At 49.3% G+C, this 19,424-nt stretch overlaps 1 protein-coding gene across 3 annotated transcripts in view; it reads left to right on the top strand.

Moving 5' to 3' along the window:
- Window positions 1-756: 756 nt before the first annotated feature.
- Window positions 757-19,424, top strand: part of ACOT7 (acyl-CoA thioesterase 7) — a 104,952-nt gene continuing 86,284 nt past the window's right edge. Inside the window, exon 1 of one of the 3 annotated variants that reach the window (XM_020285507.2) lies at window positions 757-1,524. In XM_020285507.2, coding sequence (XP_020141096.2) covers window positions 1,385-1,524 — 140 coding nt within the window. In that variant the 5' untranslated portion in view covers window positions 757-1,384. Of the gene's footprint in view, window positions 1,525-7,225; window positions 7,505-19,424 lie in introns of those variants that run through there. The other 2 variants (XM_075993465.1, XM_075993464.1) reach the window with 2 other exon arrangements.

Raw genomic sequence — 19,424 nt, 5'->3', positions numbered from 1 at the left:
TTTCTACATATGTTAGTTGGCCAATTAATTTCTTTCTATTTATAGTAGAGACTGGGTCTTGCTCTTGCTCAGGCTGGTTTTGAACTCCTGACCTTGAGCAATCCGCCCACCTCGGCCTCCCAGAGTGCTAGGATTACAGAGGTGAGCCACCACGCTCAGCCATCACCTTTTTTTTTTAACAGAAAAGGAAACTGCCTTGCCTAAGGCTCTACAACCGTCATTGCTTCCTCGCACCTCAACCTTACTGGGACAACGTGGTGTATGGGTAGGCTTGGTGGCCAGGATGGGACAAGGAAACTGTAATACAGCCATGAAGCTACAGAGACCTGATTAGGGCTACCCCTCTGCTCCTAGGAGTTTTAGATCACGCTGTGGGCTCCCTCTGCGGTCCAGTTCCTTTAGAGCTACCCCGCTGAGTATAAACAGGTTGTCCAAATTGCACTGGAGAGCTTGAGTGCTGTGGGTTTTATTTACTCATTTTTAATCTGAGTAGACACATCTATGCTCACTGTAGAAAATGTGGGAAAAGTCAAACTGCATAGGCGGTTAAAACGCTCTCCGTAATTCCAGCAGCCAGGAGTGACCGCCTCTCCCCTCCCTCTTTGCTGTTTTTGGTGGATTCCGTGACCCGGACTTGGCCTGGACTCCCCTGCAGGGCGTGGCGAGCGCGGTGCAAACAGACCGGCACCTTCGCGTCCGGCCCTGCGGCACATGCACGGCAGGCTGAGGCTGGCGCTGGCCGGGAAACCGGTGTGGACGGTGCAGACAGACGCCCCCTCCCTCCCCGGCTCGTGCCGCGCGGCCGCGGCCGAGGTCCCGTCCCGCCGGCCGGCCGCGGGCACCCCAGCCGCGGCACAGACCTTCCTCTACAGGAACTCGCCTCCATTTTCCGCTATGGCCGACCTCAGAGGCGGCGGTGGGGGCGGGCGTCGGGCGTGCCGGCCGGGCGCCCGGCAGGGCCTTCCGCGTTGACCTCAGCGGCCGCCCAGGCCCGGCGGGCAGCGAATCGCGGGCGCGGGCGGCGGCAACGCCCCGCACTAGAGTCGGCCGCCGCGCGGGAGGGCCGGCAGCCGCGTCCGCCAGGCTCCGCGACTTGGGCCGCACCGGGGCCGGCCGCTGCCTTCGCGGCCCACGGGCCTTCACCGCGCCGGCGCCGCCCAACCGCCGCGGAACCTTCTGGAAACGGCGCCCCTGCGCGACCCACGCCGCCGCCAGCGCAGGACGCCCGCGAGAGACGCCGGCGGCCCTGGCGGCCCCTGGAGCGGGCCGGGGGGCGGGGCCTGCGCGGGGGCGGGGCCCGCGCGGGGAGGCTGCGTTCGATTCGCCCCCGGCACGCAGGCCCCGCCTCTCCGGCTCCGCGGCTCCGCCTCCGTCCTCCCCCTCCATGGCGCCGCCCCGGCTCATTCATTCCGCGCCGGGCCTGCCGGACACCTGCGCTCTCCCGCTGCCGCCCGCCGTCGCCGCAGCCGCCGCCAGCATGTCGGTCCCGGCCTCCGAGACGCCGTCCGCCATCCAGATCTGCCGGTAAGAGAGGGGCCTTCGCGACGCGGGCGGCAGCCGGCATCGCCCGACCGACGCCCTGGGCCTGCCCCACCCGCCGCGCGGTCCCCGCCCGCAGCATCCGCCCGCGTTCGGCCCCATCCGCCGGTGCCGAGAGGGGCGGGGCGGGGCGGGGGTCGCGCCTCCGCGTCCAGGGCCGCGACGCACCCGCCGATGCCGAGAAGCCGGGCTGCCCCCGGACTCCTCCCGCCGGCCTCCGGGCCGCATCCTCTGGGCGGCGGCCGCGGGCGCGGGCCGTTCGGGCGGGGAGCGGCCGGGTCGGGGTCCGGCGCCGGCGGGGTCGGTGCACAGCCCCCAGCGCCCGCGGGCTCGCCCCGCCCCCTGCCCGCGAGCCTCGGAGCCTCGGCCCAGCGGCCCCGCCTCGCCTCTGGAGGTTCGGGGTCGTTACCTCGGCGGTTGTGCGGAGCCAAGCCAAGCCCCAGAGGTGGAGGGCGGATACCCAGAGCCGCGCGCGCCATCGGTGGGAGGGGGCTGGGCTCTGTTGTCCCCTCAGTGCGCTGCTTAGGCTCTGGAGAGCAGGCACTACAAGGAGAACGGATTAGACTCTTGGCCTCAGTTTGCTGCTAAGAAAAGGGAGTGAGTGGTCCTTTGGGCCTGAAAGCATCTCGCACAATAGGGACGAAGGGTTGTTCTCTAAGCGAGCCCCCCACCCCTGCGTCCTTCCTCTGGCGGGCGCTGACCTAGGAGACAGATGTAGGCCCTCAGAGGAAGCTGGAGATCCTGAACTAGCTCAATTTCCCATAGGAGGTGGGAGGGCGGCCTCAAGGTTACTCTGCAGTTCCCTTCAGCACAATCGGAAGCTGAGGCAAGCTGGCATTTGGGGAAGGAGGCTGGGCCTTTAGCCTGTGCCTGCACAGGCACCGGGGCCTGCAGCTGGTCCTGTCCTGCTTGATGGACCACCGAGAGTGAGAGTTGCTTTCTATTTTGGGGGTGGGTTCCTCAAGCCTGGAAGTCAGGCATCACACTGACCTTGAGTCCAGGCCAAGTACAACAGAGGCAAGTGACCTCCCTGTGGATGTTGACATCTCCCTGGAAGGCTGGGCATATAGTAAGTGCTGGATAAATGAAGCTCTTTGACCCCCAGTTCTGTCTTCTGGCCTGGTGCAGGGCCTTTCCTATTCTCAAGGTCAGTTTTGACTTTTCCAGAGAGGGGGAATCTTTTGGGGAGCCTGGCTCCATTTGCTTTGCTATTGGCTGTGTGGATGCCGCGGCCCCACCCACTCTGGAGTTCTCTGGGACAAAGATGATAGAAGTCACTGATGTTTGGAGACAAATGGCCTGGACCAATCAGGTCCTTGAATCAGCTCTGCAGAGAATTGGCTGGGGGACCTTGGGCTTCACTGCTGTACCTGCCTTATCTCACTTGCTTTGCCCAAATAGTAAGGACCTCCACCCCACCTGTGTGGAGGAGGAAGTTGGGGGTTCCAGGAGACTTAGTAACTATAAGGTCATCCTGCCCTAAGAGCACCAGGGGCCGATTCCAGATTCAGTGTTCTTCCCACCATACTCCTGAATAAAAAAAATATTGATTTAAATCTACCATGGAAGGCTGGGCTTTTATTTACCTCTTCAGGATGATGAATAGCCAGTCTGTATGTATTGTCTTTTTTCAACCCGCTTCTAACAGTTAATAGATTTTTGTATAGCTTTAGATACTTCCATCCATTCTCAGGCATGTATGTGCGCTTTTCTTTTTATTTTATTTTATTTTTTATTTTGTTTTTATTATTTTTTTAAGCCAAGGACTGAATGGGATATGTGTGCTATTTCTCACCCACTGTACCAACTGGGCTGCTTCTTGCTGTCTCAGATTCACAATTACATATTGTCTTTAAGTGGCTGCTTTGGCGGTGGGACTCCTGAGCAGGGTGCCTGGCTGAGGTGAGCCTCAGGTGCAGAGCGTGACTGCCAAGGGGGGCGCTCTGAAGAGGGCGGTGGTGATGTGGGCCTGATCTGAAACCCCAGGATGCTGGAGAGTGGTTATACCAGGATGGGGAGCCCTTTAAGGACACCTGAGCTGATACCCTGAAAGAGGTCCTTGAAAGAGGAGCCTCCTGGCCTAGCACAGCCAAGCCCATGAATTTAACAAGGAAGGCCTCACGGGACACCACTGAGAAGCAGAGCACCAGGTGGGAAACCAAGGCATGGAAAATTCAGGCCCTGCCTTCAGGGGTCGCCATCCTAGGCAATTAGAGTGTCACATGGTCTCAGTTCTGACACTGTTGAAGGAATTAGGGCTTTAAAGGCAGGCGAGGGTGGTGGTCAGAGGCACCTCTGTAGGCCTAGGCCCAGGGGCATATTGGGCCCCTGCCCCTTGCTAGCTGTGTGACCTGAAGCACACTGCTTAACCTTTCTGTGTCCCCCTTTTCTCATGGTTTGCTTTGAGGTTAAATAAAAGAAAATGTAGCTAGTGGCTGGCACATTGTAAGTCAGTGGAAGCTCTTTTTATCTGAAAAATGGGGTGCAGGCTCAGGCTTATGGCTCGTATCCCAGCTCTTCCTCTAGCAGGTGGTGTGAGGCTATAGGCACATTCCTTAACCTTGCTTGACCTCAGTTTTCTTATCTGTAAGATGGAGATAGTAATAGTGCCTGTCTTAGGGTTGTGAGGATTAATACCATTAGCCAAGTTCCAGGCACATCAACTCACAGAAAGAACTGTTCTCCTTTGGGAGCCCCACCTTACGACAGCCAGTTAGGCCACTATGGAGTGTTATTAGAGATGCAGGTTCTGGGACAGCCTTTAAAGTCTCAGAAGAGCATTTTTCTTTTTCTTTTTTTTTTCTATAAGGACAATTCTTGTGGCAGAATCAGAAGACCATTTTTCCTTTGTTTTATTTTGAGTAATGTTAACCTTTAGTTAGTGAATTACTTTTTACTTGTTGGACTCAGTTCTAGAATGTGAAACCTGTAGCATTGTAGGGCAGTGCTGTCCACCGTGACTTTCTGAAGTAGTGGAAATGTGCTGGGTCTGTTGCTGTCCAGTGTGATAGCCACTAGCCACACATGGGGTTATTGAAAGGTGGACAGGCCATGGAGGAACTGAATTAAAAAAATTTTTTTTTTGTAGAGACAGGGGTCTTGCAATGTTGTCCAGTCTGATGCCAACTCCTGGCCTCATGTGATCCCCTCGGCCTCCGGCCTTCGAATTACTGGGATTATAAGTGTGAGCCATCACACCTGTCTGGAACTGAATTTTTAATTGTGTCAATTTTAGTTGATTTAAATGCAAATGTAGCTAGCCACCTGTGGCTGGTGAATTCCTTATGGGTAGTGAAATATGTAGAGGAATTTAAAAACCAGAATTTACTAGTAGTCCTGGGGTGGGGTGGGGTTCCTAAAGGAGCATGCTAAAAGACCTTGGGGTGCACACTGCTCAGCAGGCAGGTAACTTGGAATCTTTCATTTGTAGAGAGGTGTGTGAGATCTGTTAGTACAAGGTGTGTTTTTTTTTTAATAAATTAATTTTTTTGCTTGCCACACTCTATCAGGAAGTCTCCTTGGATCACTGGTTGCTTGTGCCTATGGTACCCTGACTGCCTGTAGTCGTGCCTTGTGTCTAGGAGATATGCCAGTCAACACTAGTTGATTGGATGTGAATTTTAGTATGTTACAGGATTGGAATCTTTTACAGGTGGGGCTCTGTCTTTGGTTTTACAATGGGATTAATGAAAATGGAATCTGATTTATAGAAACCACACTCAGAACTAGTATTCTGGAACATTCCATAAAGTGATGCACAGTGCTGGCCGCCTTCCTGCCGGAATGTGGGGACCCTGGTGAAGATGCAGTCTCTGTAGGCCAGAGGGCCTGTTCGTGGGGAGACCTTTGTCCACCACATTCGGCTTCACCCTGTAAGTGGGCCAGGCAGCCTGGCACCACCTTGCAGTTGGCACCTGCAACTGACCAGCTCCTGGTTCCAGTCAGGCCAGATAGGCCAGACGTTGCATCCTCTGTGGGACCTACCTGCCCTGTGGGACCCACACCAGGGGTGACCGCACGGGCTGTCAGGGCCTCCCATCCCACTGGGCTGCTTTACTCTAGAGGTAACCTGGGCAGGGGGATAGGTCATAGGGCCCCCTGTGCTTGGACTCCCTATGTCTGAATAACTGGGGAAGTTTGTTACAAATGCAGATTTTCTCCATGTAAATAATACTTTAGTAGAGTCAACGAGATGCAGATTTTAAGAGATAATGGGGAAACTTGAATTCTCCCTTGGTAATAATATTAAGGAATAACTACTTTCTTTTATTTTAGGTTGAGATAATTATATTGTAGTTTTTTTTTTTAAAAACAAGTTTGTTGAGGTGTAATGCACATACAGTAAATGCACCTATTTTAAAATGCGTACGTGTACCTGTGTAATGACCAACCCCGTTGTGATGTGGGTTATTTCCTTCACCCCAGAAAGTTTCCTTCTACCCCTTCACAGTCATTTCCCACCCTGACCCCTGGTTCCTGGCCAACAGATCTGCACTAGTTTTACCTTTTCTAGAATTTCACTGAGATAGACTCATATCTAGCACAAAGCCTGCGAGCCTCAGCCCGTGTGGCGTTGGCGCATCCTGCCTCCCTGTTGCCTGGTATTCTGCGGCCTCCACATCAAGGTTTCTCTCTTCAACAGCCATGAACATTTGGGTTCTTCTCAGCTTTTGGTGCATATTAAAGAAATTCACAAATGCAGATTTCGATACACTTAATTAGGACTTAATCAAGGAAACATGAATAGTCATGTTTCATAATAATTCAATACCTTGATTTAGGACTTAATCAAGGAAACATGAATAGTCACTTGATATTTAATGATATTAAAGAATTTGTATTATATTTTAGGTGGGATCCTTGCTTATAGTCCCAGCTTTTTGGGAGGCCAAGGCAGGAGGATCACTTGAGCCCAAGAGTTTGAGACCATCCTGGGCAACATAACTAGACCCTGTCTCAAGAAAAAAAGTTTTTATCTTTTAGAGGGAATGATGAAATATTTACAGATGCCAAGCTGTTATGTCTGGGGTTTGCTGGAAAATAATGTGTCATGGGGGAATGGGTAGGAAGGGAGAGGAGACCAGAAGTGCCCGAGTTGACCATCTGGGGGCTACATGATGGGGACATGGGGCTTCATTCCTCCCTCCCTCCACTCCTGCAAGTATTTGATGTTTTCTGCAATAAAAAGTAAAAAGAAAAACAGGCACCTGAGCCCCCACCCCAGCCCTACTGCCTCTGACTCTGGGGGTGGGGAGGGGGGCTGCCTTTTCCTCAGCCCTCCTGGATGTTGAGAGCTACTTTCTGAAGGCTGGCTAGGCACTTGCCTCACTGTGGGGTGTGTCTGTCTTCCTCCGTCCCCTAAACTTTGCCAGGACCTCTGTGCTAGTCAGCAATGTGTGCCCAGGACCTTTTGGTCCAGGTGGGACCCAGGCTGCTCCTGCCAGAGGGCCAGCCCAGCCCAAGTGATGTAAAAGCTTAAGGTCCCGGGGATGGGAATCCTTGAGGGTGTTGCTGCAGCCCCACCCGATTCCCCTCTCCCGCAGATGGGCGGTGGCCCTGACCTGCCTCCCTCTCATTTGCTCATGGGAGAGCCCTGGCTCTGTGACTTCAGGCTGAGTCTTGAATTCCTTGCATCACAGGCTCCTGTGCTTGCTCCGGAAGCAGAGCAGCCAAGAAGCAGAGCAGCCAAGCAGAGCAGCCGCTTGCTGCGGTGGGAGGAAGGGAGCGATCAGGCATCACTGCTAAGCTGGCCCACGTGGACGCAGGCCTCGCCAGGAGCTGGGTGACCAGTTTGGCCCACTCAGGGCAGGATGAAGCTGCTGGCCAGGGCTCTCCGACTTTGGGAGCTTGGGAGGCAGGTGGCCAGCTGGGAGTGTGTGGGGCCCAGGAGAAGATCCTGTGCCTCCGAGAGAGCTGTCGGGCACGGGCACAGGGCCTTGCCCTCCCGCCCCTGCAGCACTAGAAGGTAGGATGTCCAGGACTGTTCTGTGTCCACAGAGCTGTTGTTCCCACCCCGTTGTGGCTGGTGAGGCTGACTGGGCAGCCTGTCCTAGGGGTGCTTGGGCCACGTGATGTGGAAGGGTCACCGGAAACTGCTGGGAAGGGACGGCGGGGGCTGGGTGTCGGTGAGCTGTGTGTGTTATCGGATTGAAAGCGCCCACTTAAGCGTTCATCCTCAGTCGAGCCCTGGCGTGTTCTTCTCCCGGGACCCAGTGGAGCCCCCTGGGCTCTTGGGAGGAGGTGGCACCAGGCCTGGCGTTCTTGGCTGGGGACAGCTGGGGCCTTTCCAGGCGTGAGGTGGGTTTGGTGATGACAGTGGCTGCAGCCGTGCTGGCTGTCACCCAGCCAGCGTCTGCCCCCACCTCTGCCCTGCTTTGCCTTTGCCCCGGGGGAGGTGGAGCTATAACTTGAGATCAGAAGGTTGGTGCAGGGCCATAGGGAGCTGCTCTTGCACAATCGGCTAATCCTAAACTCTGTAATGTGCTGCTCACAAATGGCTTTCCCATACTTTATTTCTCCTAAACTTTGCAGAAGCTTTGTTGAGTGGGCATATACTCCCACTTTGTGCTTGCTTTATTGGGATGTAGTTCACATGCCACACAATTCATCCATTCATCCATGAAACTGTACAATTCAGTGGGTTCTAGTATGTTCGCAGAGCTGTGTCACCATCACTTCAGTTCATTCTGAAAGGGAGGGTCTTTTGTTCTCCTGACATGGAGCTCCTGAGACCCTTGGGATCTCTGGAGTGGTAAGGGCGTCTTGTGTGCTAACGGGACGGCTGGTGGGGCTGGTCCCCAGACAGACCAAGGCAGGATTAGAGGGTTGGAATTTTCAGCTACACCCCTCAACCTCCTGGGAGGGGAGAGAGGCTCAAGGTTATGCCGATCACCAGTAGCCAGTATTTCATTAGTCCTGCCTGTGTCATGAGATCTCTGGAAAAACCCCTACGAGATTGGGCTTTGGGGATTGGGTGAGCACATCGAGGTGCTGGGAGGCAGCACGCCTGGGGAGGGCGTGGGCCTTGCACTCCTGGATCGCCTCCATCCGGCCGTTCCTGAGTTGTATCATTTAGAATAAATGGGCAATGGTAAGGCAAGCCCTTTCCTCAGTTCTGTGAGCTATTCCAGCAAATTGTTAAACTTGAGGAGGGGGCTGTGGCCTCTGGGACTTTCGACTGGTGTCTGAAGTGGGGAGCAATCTTGGGAGACTGTGCCAACTTTGGCAGTAGGTGTCAGAATGGAATTGTGGGATACCCACGCTGTGTTGGAGAGTTGCCGACTGGGGCTAGCAAAGACCACATAGCTGTTATCAGGATAATTGTGAGAAAAACAGCTCACCTAAGCATGCAGTTGCTGGCTCGTATGGCAATTCTGTGGTCCCCTTTTGAGGAAGAGCCAGACTTTTCGGAAGTGGCTCCACCATTTTCCATTCCCACCGAGGGTGTAAGAGGGATTTGATTTCTCTGTGCCCTTGCCAGCACAGTTATTTTTATTTATTTATTTATTTTTGAGACAGAGTCTCATTCTGTTGCCCAGGCTAGAGTGCCGTGGCGTCAGCCTCGCTCACAGCAACCTCAAACTCCTGGGCTCCAGCGATTCTCCTGCCTCAGGCTCCTGAGTAGCTGGGACTACAGGCATGCCACCACCATGCCCGGCTAATTTTTTCTATATAGTTTTAGTTGTCCAGCTAATTTCTTTCTATTTTTAGTAGAGACGGGGGTCTCACTTTTGCTCAGGCTGGTCTCGAACTCTTGACCTTGATCGATCTGCCCGCCTCGGCTTCCCAGAGGGCTAGGATTACAGGCCGGAGCCACCTTGACTGGCCACCAGCACTGTATTATTTGTCTTTTTTATTCTAGCCATCTTAGTGGGTGTGAAATGGTATCTCATTGTCGTTTTGATGTGCATTTCCCTGATGAATAAGGATACTGAACATCTTTTCATGTGCTTATTGGCCATTTGGGTATCTTTGGAGAATTGTCTATTCAAGTCTTTTATTTATTTATTTTTTATTTCGGCATATTATGGGGGTACAGATTTTAAGGTTTCAATAAATGCCCTTTTCCCCCCTCCCCCATCTATTCAGGTTTTTTGCCTGTTTTTCAATTGGCTTCTTTGTCTTTCTATTATTGAGTTATAAGTGCTGCTTATATATTCTAGATACAAATCCCTTCTCAGATATATTTTTTCTTTTTTTTTTATTTTGGCATATTATGGGGGTATAGATTTTAAGGTTTCAATAAATGCCCATTCCCCCCTCCCCCCACAAGTCTGAGTCTCCAGCATGACCATCCCCCAGATGGTGCATGTCTCACTCATTATGTATGTATATACCCGCCCCCCTCCCACGTGCCCAATACCCTATTACTGTAGTACCTATGTGTCCACTTAGGTACTGTTCAGTTAATACCAGTTTGCTGGTGAGTATATGTGGTGCTTGTTTTTCCATTCTTGGGTTACTTCACTTAGTAGTATGGGTTCCAGCTCTAACCAGGAAAATATAAGATGTGCTATATCACTGTTGTTTCTTAGAGCTGTATAGTACTCCATGGTATACATATACCACATTTTATTAATCCATTCTTGGATTGATGGGCACTTGGGCTGTTTCCACAGCCTTGCAATTATGAATTGTGCTGCTATAAAGATTTGAGTGCAGGTATCTTTTTTGTAGAGTGTCATTGGATCTTTTGGGTAGATGCCCAGCAATGGGATTGCTGGATCAAATGGTAGATTCACTTGTATCGCTTTAAGGTATCTCCATATTGCTTTCCACAGAGGTTGAACTAGTTTGCAGTCCCACCAGCAGTGTAGGAGTGTTCCTCTCTCTCCGTATCCACGCCAGCATTTATTGTTTGGAGACTTTTTGATAAAGGCCATTCTCACTGGAGTTAAGTGATATCTCATGTGGTTTTGATTTGCATTTCCCTGATGATTAGAGATGTTGAGCATTTTTTCATATGTTTGTTGGCCATTCTGTCTTCTGTAGAAAAGTTTCTGTTCAAGTCCTTTGCTCACTTTTTAATAGGGTTATTTGATTTTTTTCTTGCTGATTTTCGTGAGTTCTAAGTATATTCTAGTTATCAGCCCCTTATCGGATGCGTAGGATGCAAAAATTTTCTCCCATTCTGTAGGTTGTCTGTTTACTTTCATGACTATTTCTTTGGCTGTGCAGAAGCTTTTTATTTATTTTTTTTATTTTTTATTTTTTTTTTGAGACAGAGTCTCGCTTTGTTGCCCAGGCTAGAGTGAGTGCCGTGGCGTCAGCCTAGCTCACAGCAACCTCAAACTCCTGGGCTCGAGCGATCCTTCTGCCTCAGCCTCCCGGGTAGCTGGGACTACAGGCATGCGCCACCATGCCCGGCTAATTTTTTATATATATATCAGTTGGCCAATTAATTTCTTTCTATTTATAGTAGAGACGGGGTCTCGCTCTTGCTCAGGCTGGTTTTGAACTCCTGACCTTGAGCAATCCGCCCGCCTCGGCCTCCCAAGAGCTAGGATTACAGGCGTGAGCCACAGCGCCCGGCCTTGCAGAAGCTTTTTAGTTTGATCATGTCCCATTTATTTATTTTTATTGCTGCTGTGATTGCCTTTGGGGACTTCTTCATAAACTCTTTGCCTAGGCTGATGTCTAGGAGAATGTTTCCAACATTTTCTAATTTTAAAAAATTATGTTAAAATCCACATATAAAATTTACCATCTGGCCGGGCGCGGTGGCTCACGCCTGTAATCCTAGCACTTTGGGAGGCCGAGGTGGGCAGATTGCTCAAGGTCAGGAGTTCGAAACCAGCCTGAACAAGACCCTGTCTCTACCAAAAATAGAAAGAAATTAATTGACCAACTAAAAATATATATATAAAAAAATTAGCCGGGCATGGTGGTGCATGCCTGTAGTCCCAGCTACTCGGGAGGCTGAGGCAGGAGGATTGCTGAGCCCAGGAGTTTGAGGTTGCTGTGAGCCAGGCTGACGCCACGGCACTCACTCTAGCCTGGGCAACAAAGTGAGACTCTTGTCTCAAAAAAAAAAAAAAAAAAAATTTACCATCTTTTAAAAAAATTTACCATCTTAACTATTTCTTTTTTTTCTTTCTTTTTTTTTTTTTTTGAGACAAAAGTCTTGCTCTATCACCCTGGCTAGAGTGCAGTGGCATCATCATAGCCCACTGCAACCTCCAACTCCTGGGCTCCAGTGATCCTCCTGCCTCAACCTCCTGAGTAGCTGGGACTACAGGCATGTGGCACCAGGTCTGGCTAATTTTTAAAAATTTTTTTGTAGAGGCCAGGCGCGGTGGCTCACGCCTGTAATCCTAGCTCTCTGGGAGGCAGAGACAGGGGGATTGCTCAAGATCAGGAGTTCGAAACCAACCTGAGCAAGAGCGAGACCCCATCTCTACTAAAAATAGAAAGAAATTAATTGACCAACTAATATATATAGAAAAAATTAGTCTGGCATGGTGGCGCATGCCTGTAGTCCCAGCTACTCGGGAGGCTGAGGCAGTAGGATCACTTGAGCCCAGGAGTTTGAGGTTGCTGTGAGCTAGGCTGACGCCACGGGCAACAAAGTGAGACTCTGTCTCAAAAAAAAAAAAATTTTTTTTTTGTAGAGACAGGATCTTGCTGTGTTGCCCAGGCTGGTCTTGAACTCCTGGCCTCAAACAGTCCTCATGCCTTGGCCTCCCAAAGTGCTAGGATTACAGGCATGAGCCACCACGCCTGGCCCATCTTAACTTTTTTTTTTTTTTTTTTTTTGAGACAGAGTCTTGTTTTGTTGCCCAGGCTAGAGTGAGTGCCGTGGCGTCAGCCTAGCTCACAGCAACCTCAAACTCCTGGGCTCAAGTGATCCTCCTGCCTCAGCCTCCTGAGTAGCTGGGAATACAGGCATGCGCCACCATGCCTGGCTAATTTTTTCTATATATATTAGTTAGCCAATTAATTTCTTTCTATTTATAGTAGAGACGGGGTCATGCTCTTGCTCAGGCTGGTTTCGAACTCCTGACCTCGAGCAATCTGCCTGCCGAAGCCTCCCAGAGTGCTAGGATTACAGGTGTGAGCCACCGCGCCCGGCCCATCTTAACTAAGTGTACAGTTCAGTGGTGTTTGATACAGTCACGATGCTGTGCAGCGATCACCGCCATCCATTTCCATACCTCTTTTCATCTTGTAAAACTGAAACTCTGTACCTGCTAAACAACTCCCTGTTTTCCCCTTCCCCAGTCCTTGGCAATCACCAGTTTATTGTCTGTGTGTATGATTTTGACTACTCTAGGTACCTCCCATAGGTTGAATCATGCAGTATTTCTCTTTTTTGTGCCTAGCTTATTTTACTTAGCATAATGTCCTCAAGATTTGTTTATGTTGTGCTACGTGTCAGAATTTTTAAGGTTGAACAATGTTCCATTGTATGGATAGACCCCATTTTGCTTATTCACTCATCTGTGGATAGACATTTGGGTTGATTCCACATTTTGGCTAATTTGAATAATGCTGCTATGAACATGGGCATACAAATATCTTTGAGACCCTGCCTTTAATTCTTTTGGGTATGTACCCAGAGATGGAATTGCTTGATCATATGGTAATTCTGTTTTTAATTTTTCAAGGGACTACCATACTGTTTTCCATAGTGACTCTTCCATTTTTACATTCTTGCTAACAATGTACATGAGTTTTGATCTCTTCACATCCATGTCAACACTTGTTATTTTCTTTTCTTTTTTTTTTTTTTTTGAGACAGAGTCTCGCTTTGTTGCCGAGGCTAGACTGAGTGCCGTGGCATCGGCTTAGTTCACAACAACCTCAAACTCCTGGGCTCAAGCTATCCTGCTGCCTCAGCCTCCCGAGTAGCTGGGAATACAGGCATGTGCCACCATGCCTGGCTAATTTTTTCTATATATTAGTTGGCCAGTTAATTTCTTTCTATTTATAGTAGAGACGGGGTCATGCTCTTGCTCAGGCTGGTTTCAAACTCCTGACCTTGAGCAATCTGCCCGCCTCGGCCTCCCAGAGTGCTAGGATTACAGGTGTGAGCCACCGTGCCCAGCCTATTTTCTGTTTTTTTGATAGTAGCCATCCTAATGGTTGTGAGGTGATATCCCATTGTAGTTTTAATTTGCATTTCCTTAATAATTAGTGATGTTTGCATGTGCTTATTGGTCATGAGGATTAAACGATTAAGCACATGAAGTTTTTTGCCCCAGTGCCTGGCACACATTAGGAGCTAAATAAACATTACCTATTCCTGCTGTCATCTTGTGATAGTTGTATGAGGTCCTGTGCCAGGTTACAGAATCCCCATTAAAAAACATCTCCCCTTCAAAAGTGGAACCAAAAAGAAAAAAAAAAAAAAAAAAAAAAAAAAAAAAAAAAAAAAAAAAAAAAACATCTCCTGGCCGGGCATAGTGGCTTGCACCTGTAACCTCAGCACTTTAGGAGGCTGAGGTAGAAGGGTTGCTTGAGGTCAGGAGTTTGAGAACACCCTAGACAACACAGCAAGACCCCATCTCTATAAAAAGGAAAAATCAGCCGGACATGGTGGTGCGTGCCTGTAGTCTCAGGTACTTGGGAGGCTGAGGCGGGAAGATCGCTTGAGCTCAGGAGTTTGAGACCAGCCTGAGCAAAAGGGAGACCTCTTCTCTACAGAAAATAGAAAAACTAGCCAAGTGTCATGGCCCCCAGCTGTAGTCCCAGCTACTCGGGAAGCTGAGACGGGAGAATCGCTTGAGCTCAGGATTTTGGGGTTGCAGTGAGCTATGATAATGCCACTGCATTCTAGTCAGGGAGACAGAGCGAGATTCTCTCTGTCAAAAAAAAAAAGATTATTTTGGTAGTTTCCGATTTATGATTTACAAATATTTTGTCTGACTCACTGGGTTGTATTTTTACCTTTGGTGGTGTCTTTTGAAGAACAAAAAGTTTTTTATTTTTATAAAGTCCAATTTACCTTTTTTTTGATTGCTTGTGCTTTTGTTGTCATGTCTAAGAAACCATTGCCAAATCCAAATGACGAAAATATACTTTAATGTTTTCTTTGAAGAGTTTTATAGTTTTAGCTCTTATATTTAGATGTTTGACCTATTTTGAGTTAGTTGTTATGTATGATGTGAGGTACAGGTCTGACTTCATGCTTTTACATATGGACACACCTCTTTTTATAGACAAGGAAGCAGGTTTTGAGAGGTGGAGTTACTTGCTCTGGGTCACGCAGCTGGTAAGTGGAAGCCACGAACCTCCTGACGCTTCACTTGCTGGTTCTTCCCACCAGGCCATGGCCGTGGCTTCCTTTCTCTGAATTCTCATTTCTGAAGGTTATTTATCTGTGACAGAGGACGGAAACAAAAAGCCCCTGAGCAACAGTGAAGCCAGTGCTCCTTCCACGGAGGCCCTGCTGTGTCCCCCTCTGCTCTGCCCACCCAAGTGTTCTCCTATGGCTTTACTCTGTCCCATGTCAGGGGCAGGTTCTTGCTGTCCAGGCCTCCTGTGGGTCAGGCCGTGCCACGGCCATGCCAAACAGCCCAAACCCCTTCGTGTCCTGCACTGACCCCCTTCAGGCCTCAGGGACAGAGGCTGCAGCAGGCCAGCGTCCAGCAGGCGTGACAGTGACCATCTAAAGCATGTTTAGGACCTGAGTGTTGGGAGGTCGTGTGATGCTTGCCCCAAGGCCCAGCACGTCTGATTGGGCAATTAGGGATGTTAGGCAAGTCAGAATTTTAATCCGAATTGGAGAGGTGGCTCTCAGACTGGAAGTTGAAATATCTGGCAAAAATAATGGTTTTTGCAAAACTCATTTTTCACCCTCTTGATGTGTTGTGGAGCAGAGCATCCTGACAGCAGGGAAGGGGGGCCCCTGTGCCCTGGAAGGCACAGGAATTGTCCCGTTTTACAGATGGAGAAACTGAGGGCATAAGCAACAAGCCCATGGTTAGCAAAGTGGACACTAGAACCTAGTCACTGACACCAAGTTCTCCACACCTTACTGCTTGCCCTGACCCTGGGCAAAGGCTGCTAGTGGGGTGGGTGCGCAGTGAGACAGCAGCAACCCGCCAGACAGAACTGTGTGCCAGTTGCCTGGGAAATGGCCTGCTGCTAACAGGACGCATGGCTGGTTTTGGTTTCTGAATGGGTGGGATTAAAAGTCTATTACACCATTGGTTGTAATTTGTTAAAAAAAAGTCTGACGTATAATGTGGTCTCTTAAACTCAGAAGGCTGGTAGCTTCCCTGAGCCTGTAGGTGACTAAGAGAAAGGGAGTCCCTGGGAAGCCATGAGGGCCACGGCATTGCTGTCGCTGGGTGTGTGCCCTTGAGCCCACCCCCAGGTCTGGGAAAAGACCCTGAGGTGCTTGCCCCTTAGACTGGTCTGCTGGGACCGGGAAGGCGCATGGCGTGTGTGCTTTGCACTCACCCAAGGAAAGGGGCCTGGGAAACACATTGGGAGGGGGCTGGACCCTCTACCCCAGTCTTCCTGGAGCAGCTCAGCCACCAGCAGGGGCATGCTGATGATAGAAGCTGCCCCTCCCTCCGGCTGTTGATAGTCCCCAGGCTTCCAGTTCCAGCCTCGTGTGGGGCCAGCTCAATAGTCCACTAGTGCTTAGGCGCCCATGTGCTGCTTGGCAGAAATGGCTCAAATGGCCATGGGTGTTGCAGTGGGCGGAGGTGTTAGCCTTGTCACTGGTGGCCATCATTTTCAGTGAATGCCAAACTTTATGTCTTTTGTGTTTCTTTGCTGTTTAGTTGCTGTGTTCACTCAGGTGTAACCTGTCTTTGGAGCTCAGCTTTAACAACTGAATTGCTTGTGATGCTCTGTGATATCTCAGGAGAGTAGCTTCTGCCCGAGTGATATTCCATCCTTCCTTCTGCCATGGACCCAGGCAGTCCTCACTGTGTCTTGTGCCTTGTAAAAAGCCAGGCTCTTAGAAGTGGTGACACTCTTAAACCAGCCTGAAGTCATTAACTGAAACCTATGACTAGTATTCTTAATTCAGTCATATCCAGCTATCATTCCCTTGTTACTTGATTTTGCTTTCACTTGTTTCCATGTACCTACTAAGTTTTTACATGTATTTTTGGTCTGTTTAATTGAGCAGAATAGAAATAATTGAATGGTGTGTTTAGTTTCGTAAGGAACTGCCAAACTGTCGTCCCAAGGTGGCTGTACCGCTTTGCATTCTCCCAGCAGTGATGAGAGTTCCTGTTTCTCCACATCCTCACCAGCATTTGGCGTTGTCATTGCTTTGGGTTTAGGTCATAATAGTTTGCAGTTTCCTAATGACATAAGATGTCGAGCATCTTTTCACGTGTTTATTTGTCATCTGTATATCTTCTTACATGAGGTGCCCATTTAAGTATGGGGTCTTTCTCTGTCACTCAGGCCAGAGTGCAATGACACAATCATATCTCACTGCATCCTCAAACTCCTGTACTTGAACGATCCTCCCACTCAGCCCGCTCAGAAATGGGGACTACAGGTGAGTGCTACCTCGCCTGGCTAATTTTAGATTTTTTTGTAGACACGGTCTTGAAATGTTGCTCAGGCTGGTGTTGAACTCCTGGGCTCAAGTGATCCTCCTACCTCAGCCTCCCATAACCCTGGGATTACAGGCCTGAGCCACTGTGCCCATTTGGCCCAGTTTTTAATTGAGTTGTTTGTTTTCTTATTGTGGAGTTTTAAGAGTTCTTTGTGTATTTTGGATATAAGTCATTTATCAGGTATGTGTTTTGTAAATATTTTCTGCCAGCCTGGAGCTTGTCTCTGAATTATCTTAACAGTGTCTTTCCCTGAGCTGAAGTTTTCATTTCAGTTGGGGGGGGACTTCAGCCTAGTGATGATCTTGATGAGTAGGGAGATCATTTTCAGTAAATGCCAAACTTGGTTTTTCCTCCTGAATCGTGACCTTGGTTGTTTCCTTCAGCTGTCTGAGACTCGGGAACTCTCTACTGTAGTCTGTAGAAGAGGGTAGGGAGCTCTCAGCTCAGCAGTTCACCCTCCATTTGCAGGTGGAGACACTAGGACCCCTCAGGCTGCATGCTGGGTGGGTGGGGCTCTTAGTGATGCCCTAACTGGAGCTCCCAGGACCGTCTGGCCACCTCCCTACCACTTTGCTTAGGCTGCAGGATGTCTAGGCACAGAGGTAGTGGCTGGGGCCCCTGTGGCACCTGCTTCCAGCATAGGGACCAAGCCTCAGCCCCTGGGTGGCTTCATTGTACTTGCTGCAGAAATTGGCCAAATTCCAGGAAACCCATCCCAGGTTATATAACTTCACATATTTATAGTGTTCAATTTGATCAGTTTTGACATATATAGGCATACCTCATTTTATTGTGCTTTGCATACTGTGTTTTTTACAAATTGAAGCTTCGTGGCAACCTGGCCTCAAGCAAGTTCATCAGTACCATTTTTCCAACAGCATGTGCTCACTTCATGTCTCTGTGGCACATTTTGGTAATTCTAGCAATAATTTAACTTTTTCATTATATCTGCTATTGTGATCTGTGATCAGTGATTCTTGATGTTACTGATGTAATTGTTTTGGGGTGCCATGAACCATGCCCATTTAAGATGACAAACTTAATCCATAAATGTTTTGTGTTCTGACAGCTCCACTGACTGTCACTCCCAGTCTCTCTGCCTTCCTTGGGCGTCCCTATTCTCCAAGACAAAACAATATTGAAATTAGGCCAGTTAATAACCCTCTGGCCTCTAGTTATTTAAATGAAAGGAAGAAGAGTCACACATCTCTCACTTTAAACCAAAAGTTAGAAATGATTAAGCCTGGTGAGGAAGGTATGTCTACAGTGAGGCAGGCCAAAAGCCAGGCCTCTTGTGCCAAACAGTTATCCAAGTTGTGAATGCAAAGGAAAAGTTCTTGAAGGAAATTAAAAGTGCTACTCCAACAAACACAAATAATAAAGTGAAACAGCCTTATTGCTGATATGGAGAGAAGTTTAGTGGTTTGTTCCACAGTGTTCCCTTAAGGGAAAGCCTAATGCAGAGCAAGGCCCTAACTCTCTTTGAGTCTGTGAAGGCTGAGAGAGCTGAGGAAGCTGCAGAAGAAGAGTTTGAAGTTAGCAGAGGTTGGTTCATGAGATTTAAGGGAAGAAGCTGTCTCTAGAACATACTAGTACAAAGTGAAGCAGTAAGTGCTGATGGATAAGCTGCAGCAAGTTATTTGGAAGGTGTAGCTAAGATCATTGATGAAGGTGGCCATGCTGAACAGATTTTTAGTGTAGACAAAACAGCCTTATGGAAGAAGACACCATCTAGAACTAACTTTCTCTCTCTCTCTCTCTCTCTCTCTCTCTCTCTCTCTCTCTCTCTCTCTCTTCTTTCTTTTTTTTAAGACACAGTCTTGCTTTCTTGCCCAGGCTAGAGTGAGTGCCATGGCATCAGCTTAGCTCATAGCAACCTCAAACTCCTGGACTCATGCAATCCTTCTGCCTCAGCCTCCCGAGTAGCTGGGACTACAGGCATGTGCCACCATGCCTGGCTCGTTTTTTCTATATATATTAGTTGGCCAATTAATTTCTTCCTATTTATAGTAGAGACAGGGTCTTGCTCTTGCTCAGGCTGGTTTCAAGCTCCTGACCTCGACCTATTCGCCCGCCTCAGCCTCCCAGAGTGCTAGGATTACAGGTGTGAGCCTCCGCGCCCGGCCTAGAACTTTCATAGCTAGAGAGAAGTCAAAGTCTGGCTTCAAAGCTACAAAGGACAGACAAGCTCTTGTTAGGGGCTAATGCAGATGGTGGTGACTTTAAGTTAAAGCCAGAGTCATTTACTATTCTGAAAATCCTAGGTCCCTTAAGAATTATGCTAAAATCTGCTCTGCTTACGTTTTATAAGTGGAACAACAAAGCCTGAATGACAGCACATCTGTTTACAGCATG

The sequence above is a fragment of the Microcebus murinus genome, chromosome 2, assembly GCF_040939455.1.
Source record: "Microcebus murinus isolate Inina chromosome 2, M.murinus_Inina_mat1.0, whole genome shotgun sequence".
NCBI classification, from domain to species: domain Eukaryota; kingdom Metazoa; phylum Chordata; class Mammalia; order Primates; family Cheirogaleidae; genus Microcebus; species Microcebus murinus.
This window is presented reverse-complemented; position numbering and strand designations above follow the sequence as displayed.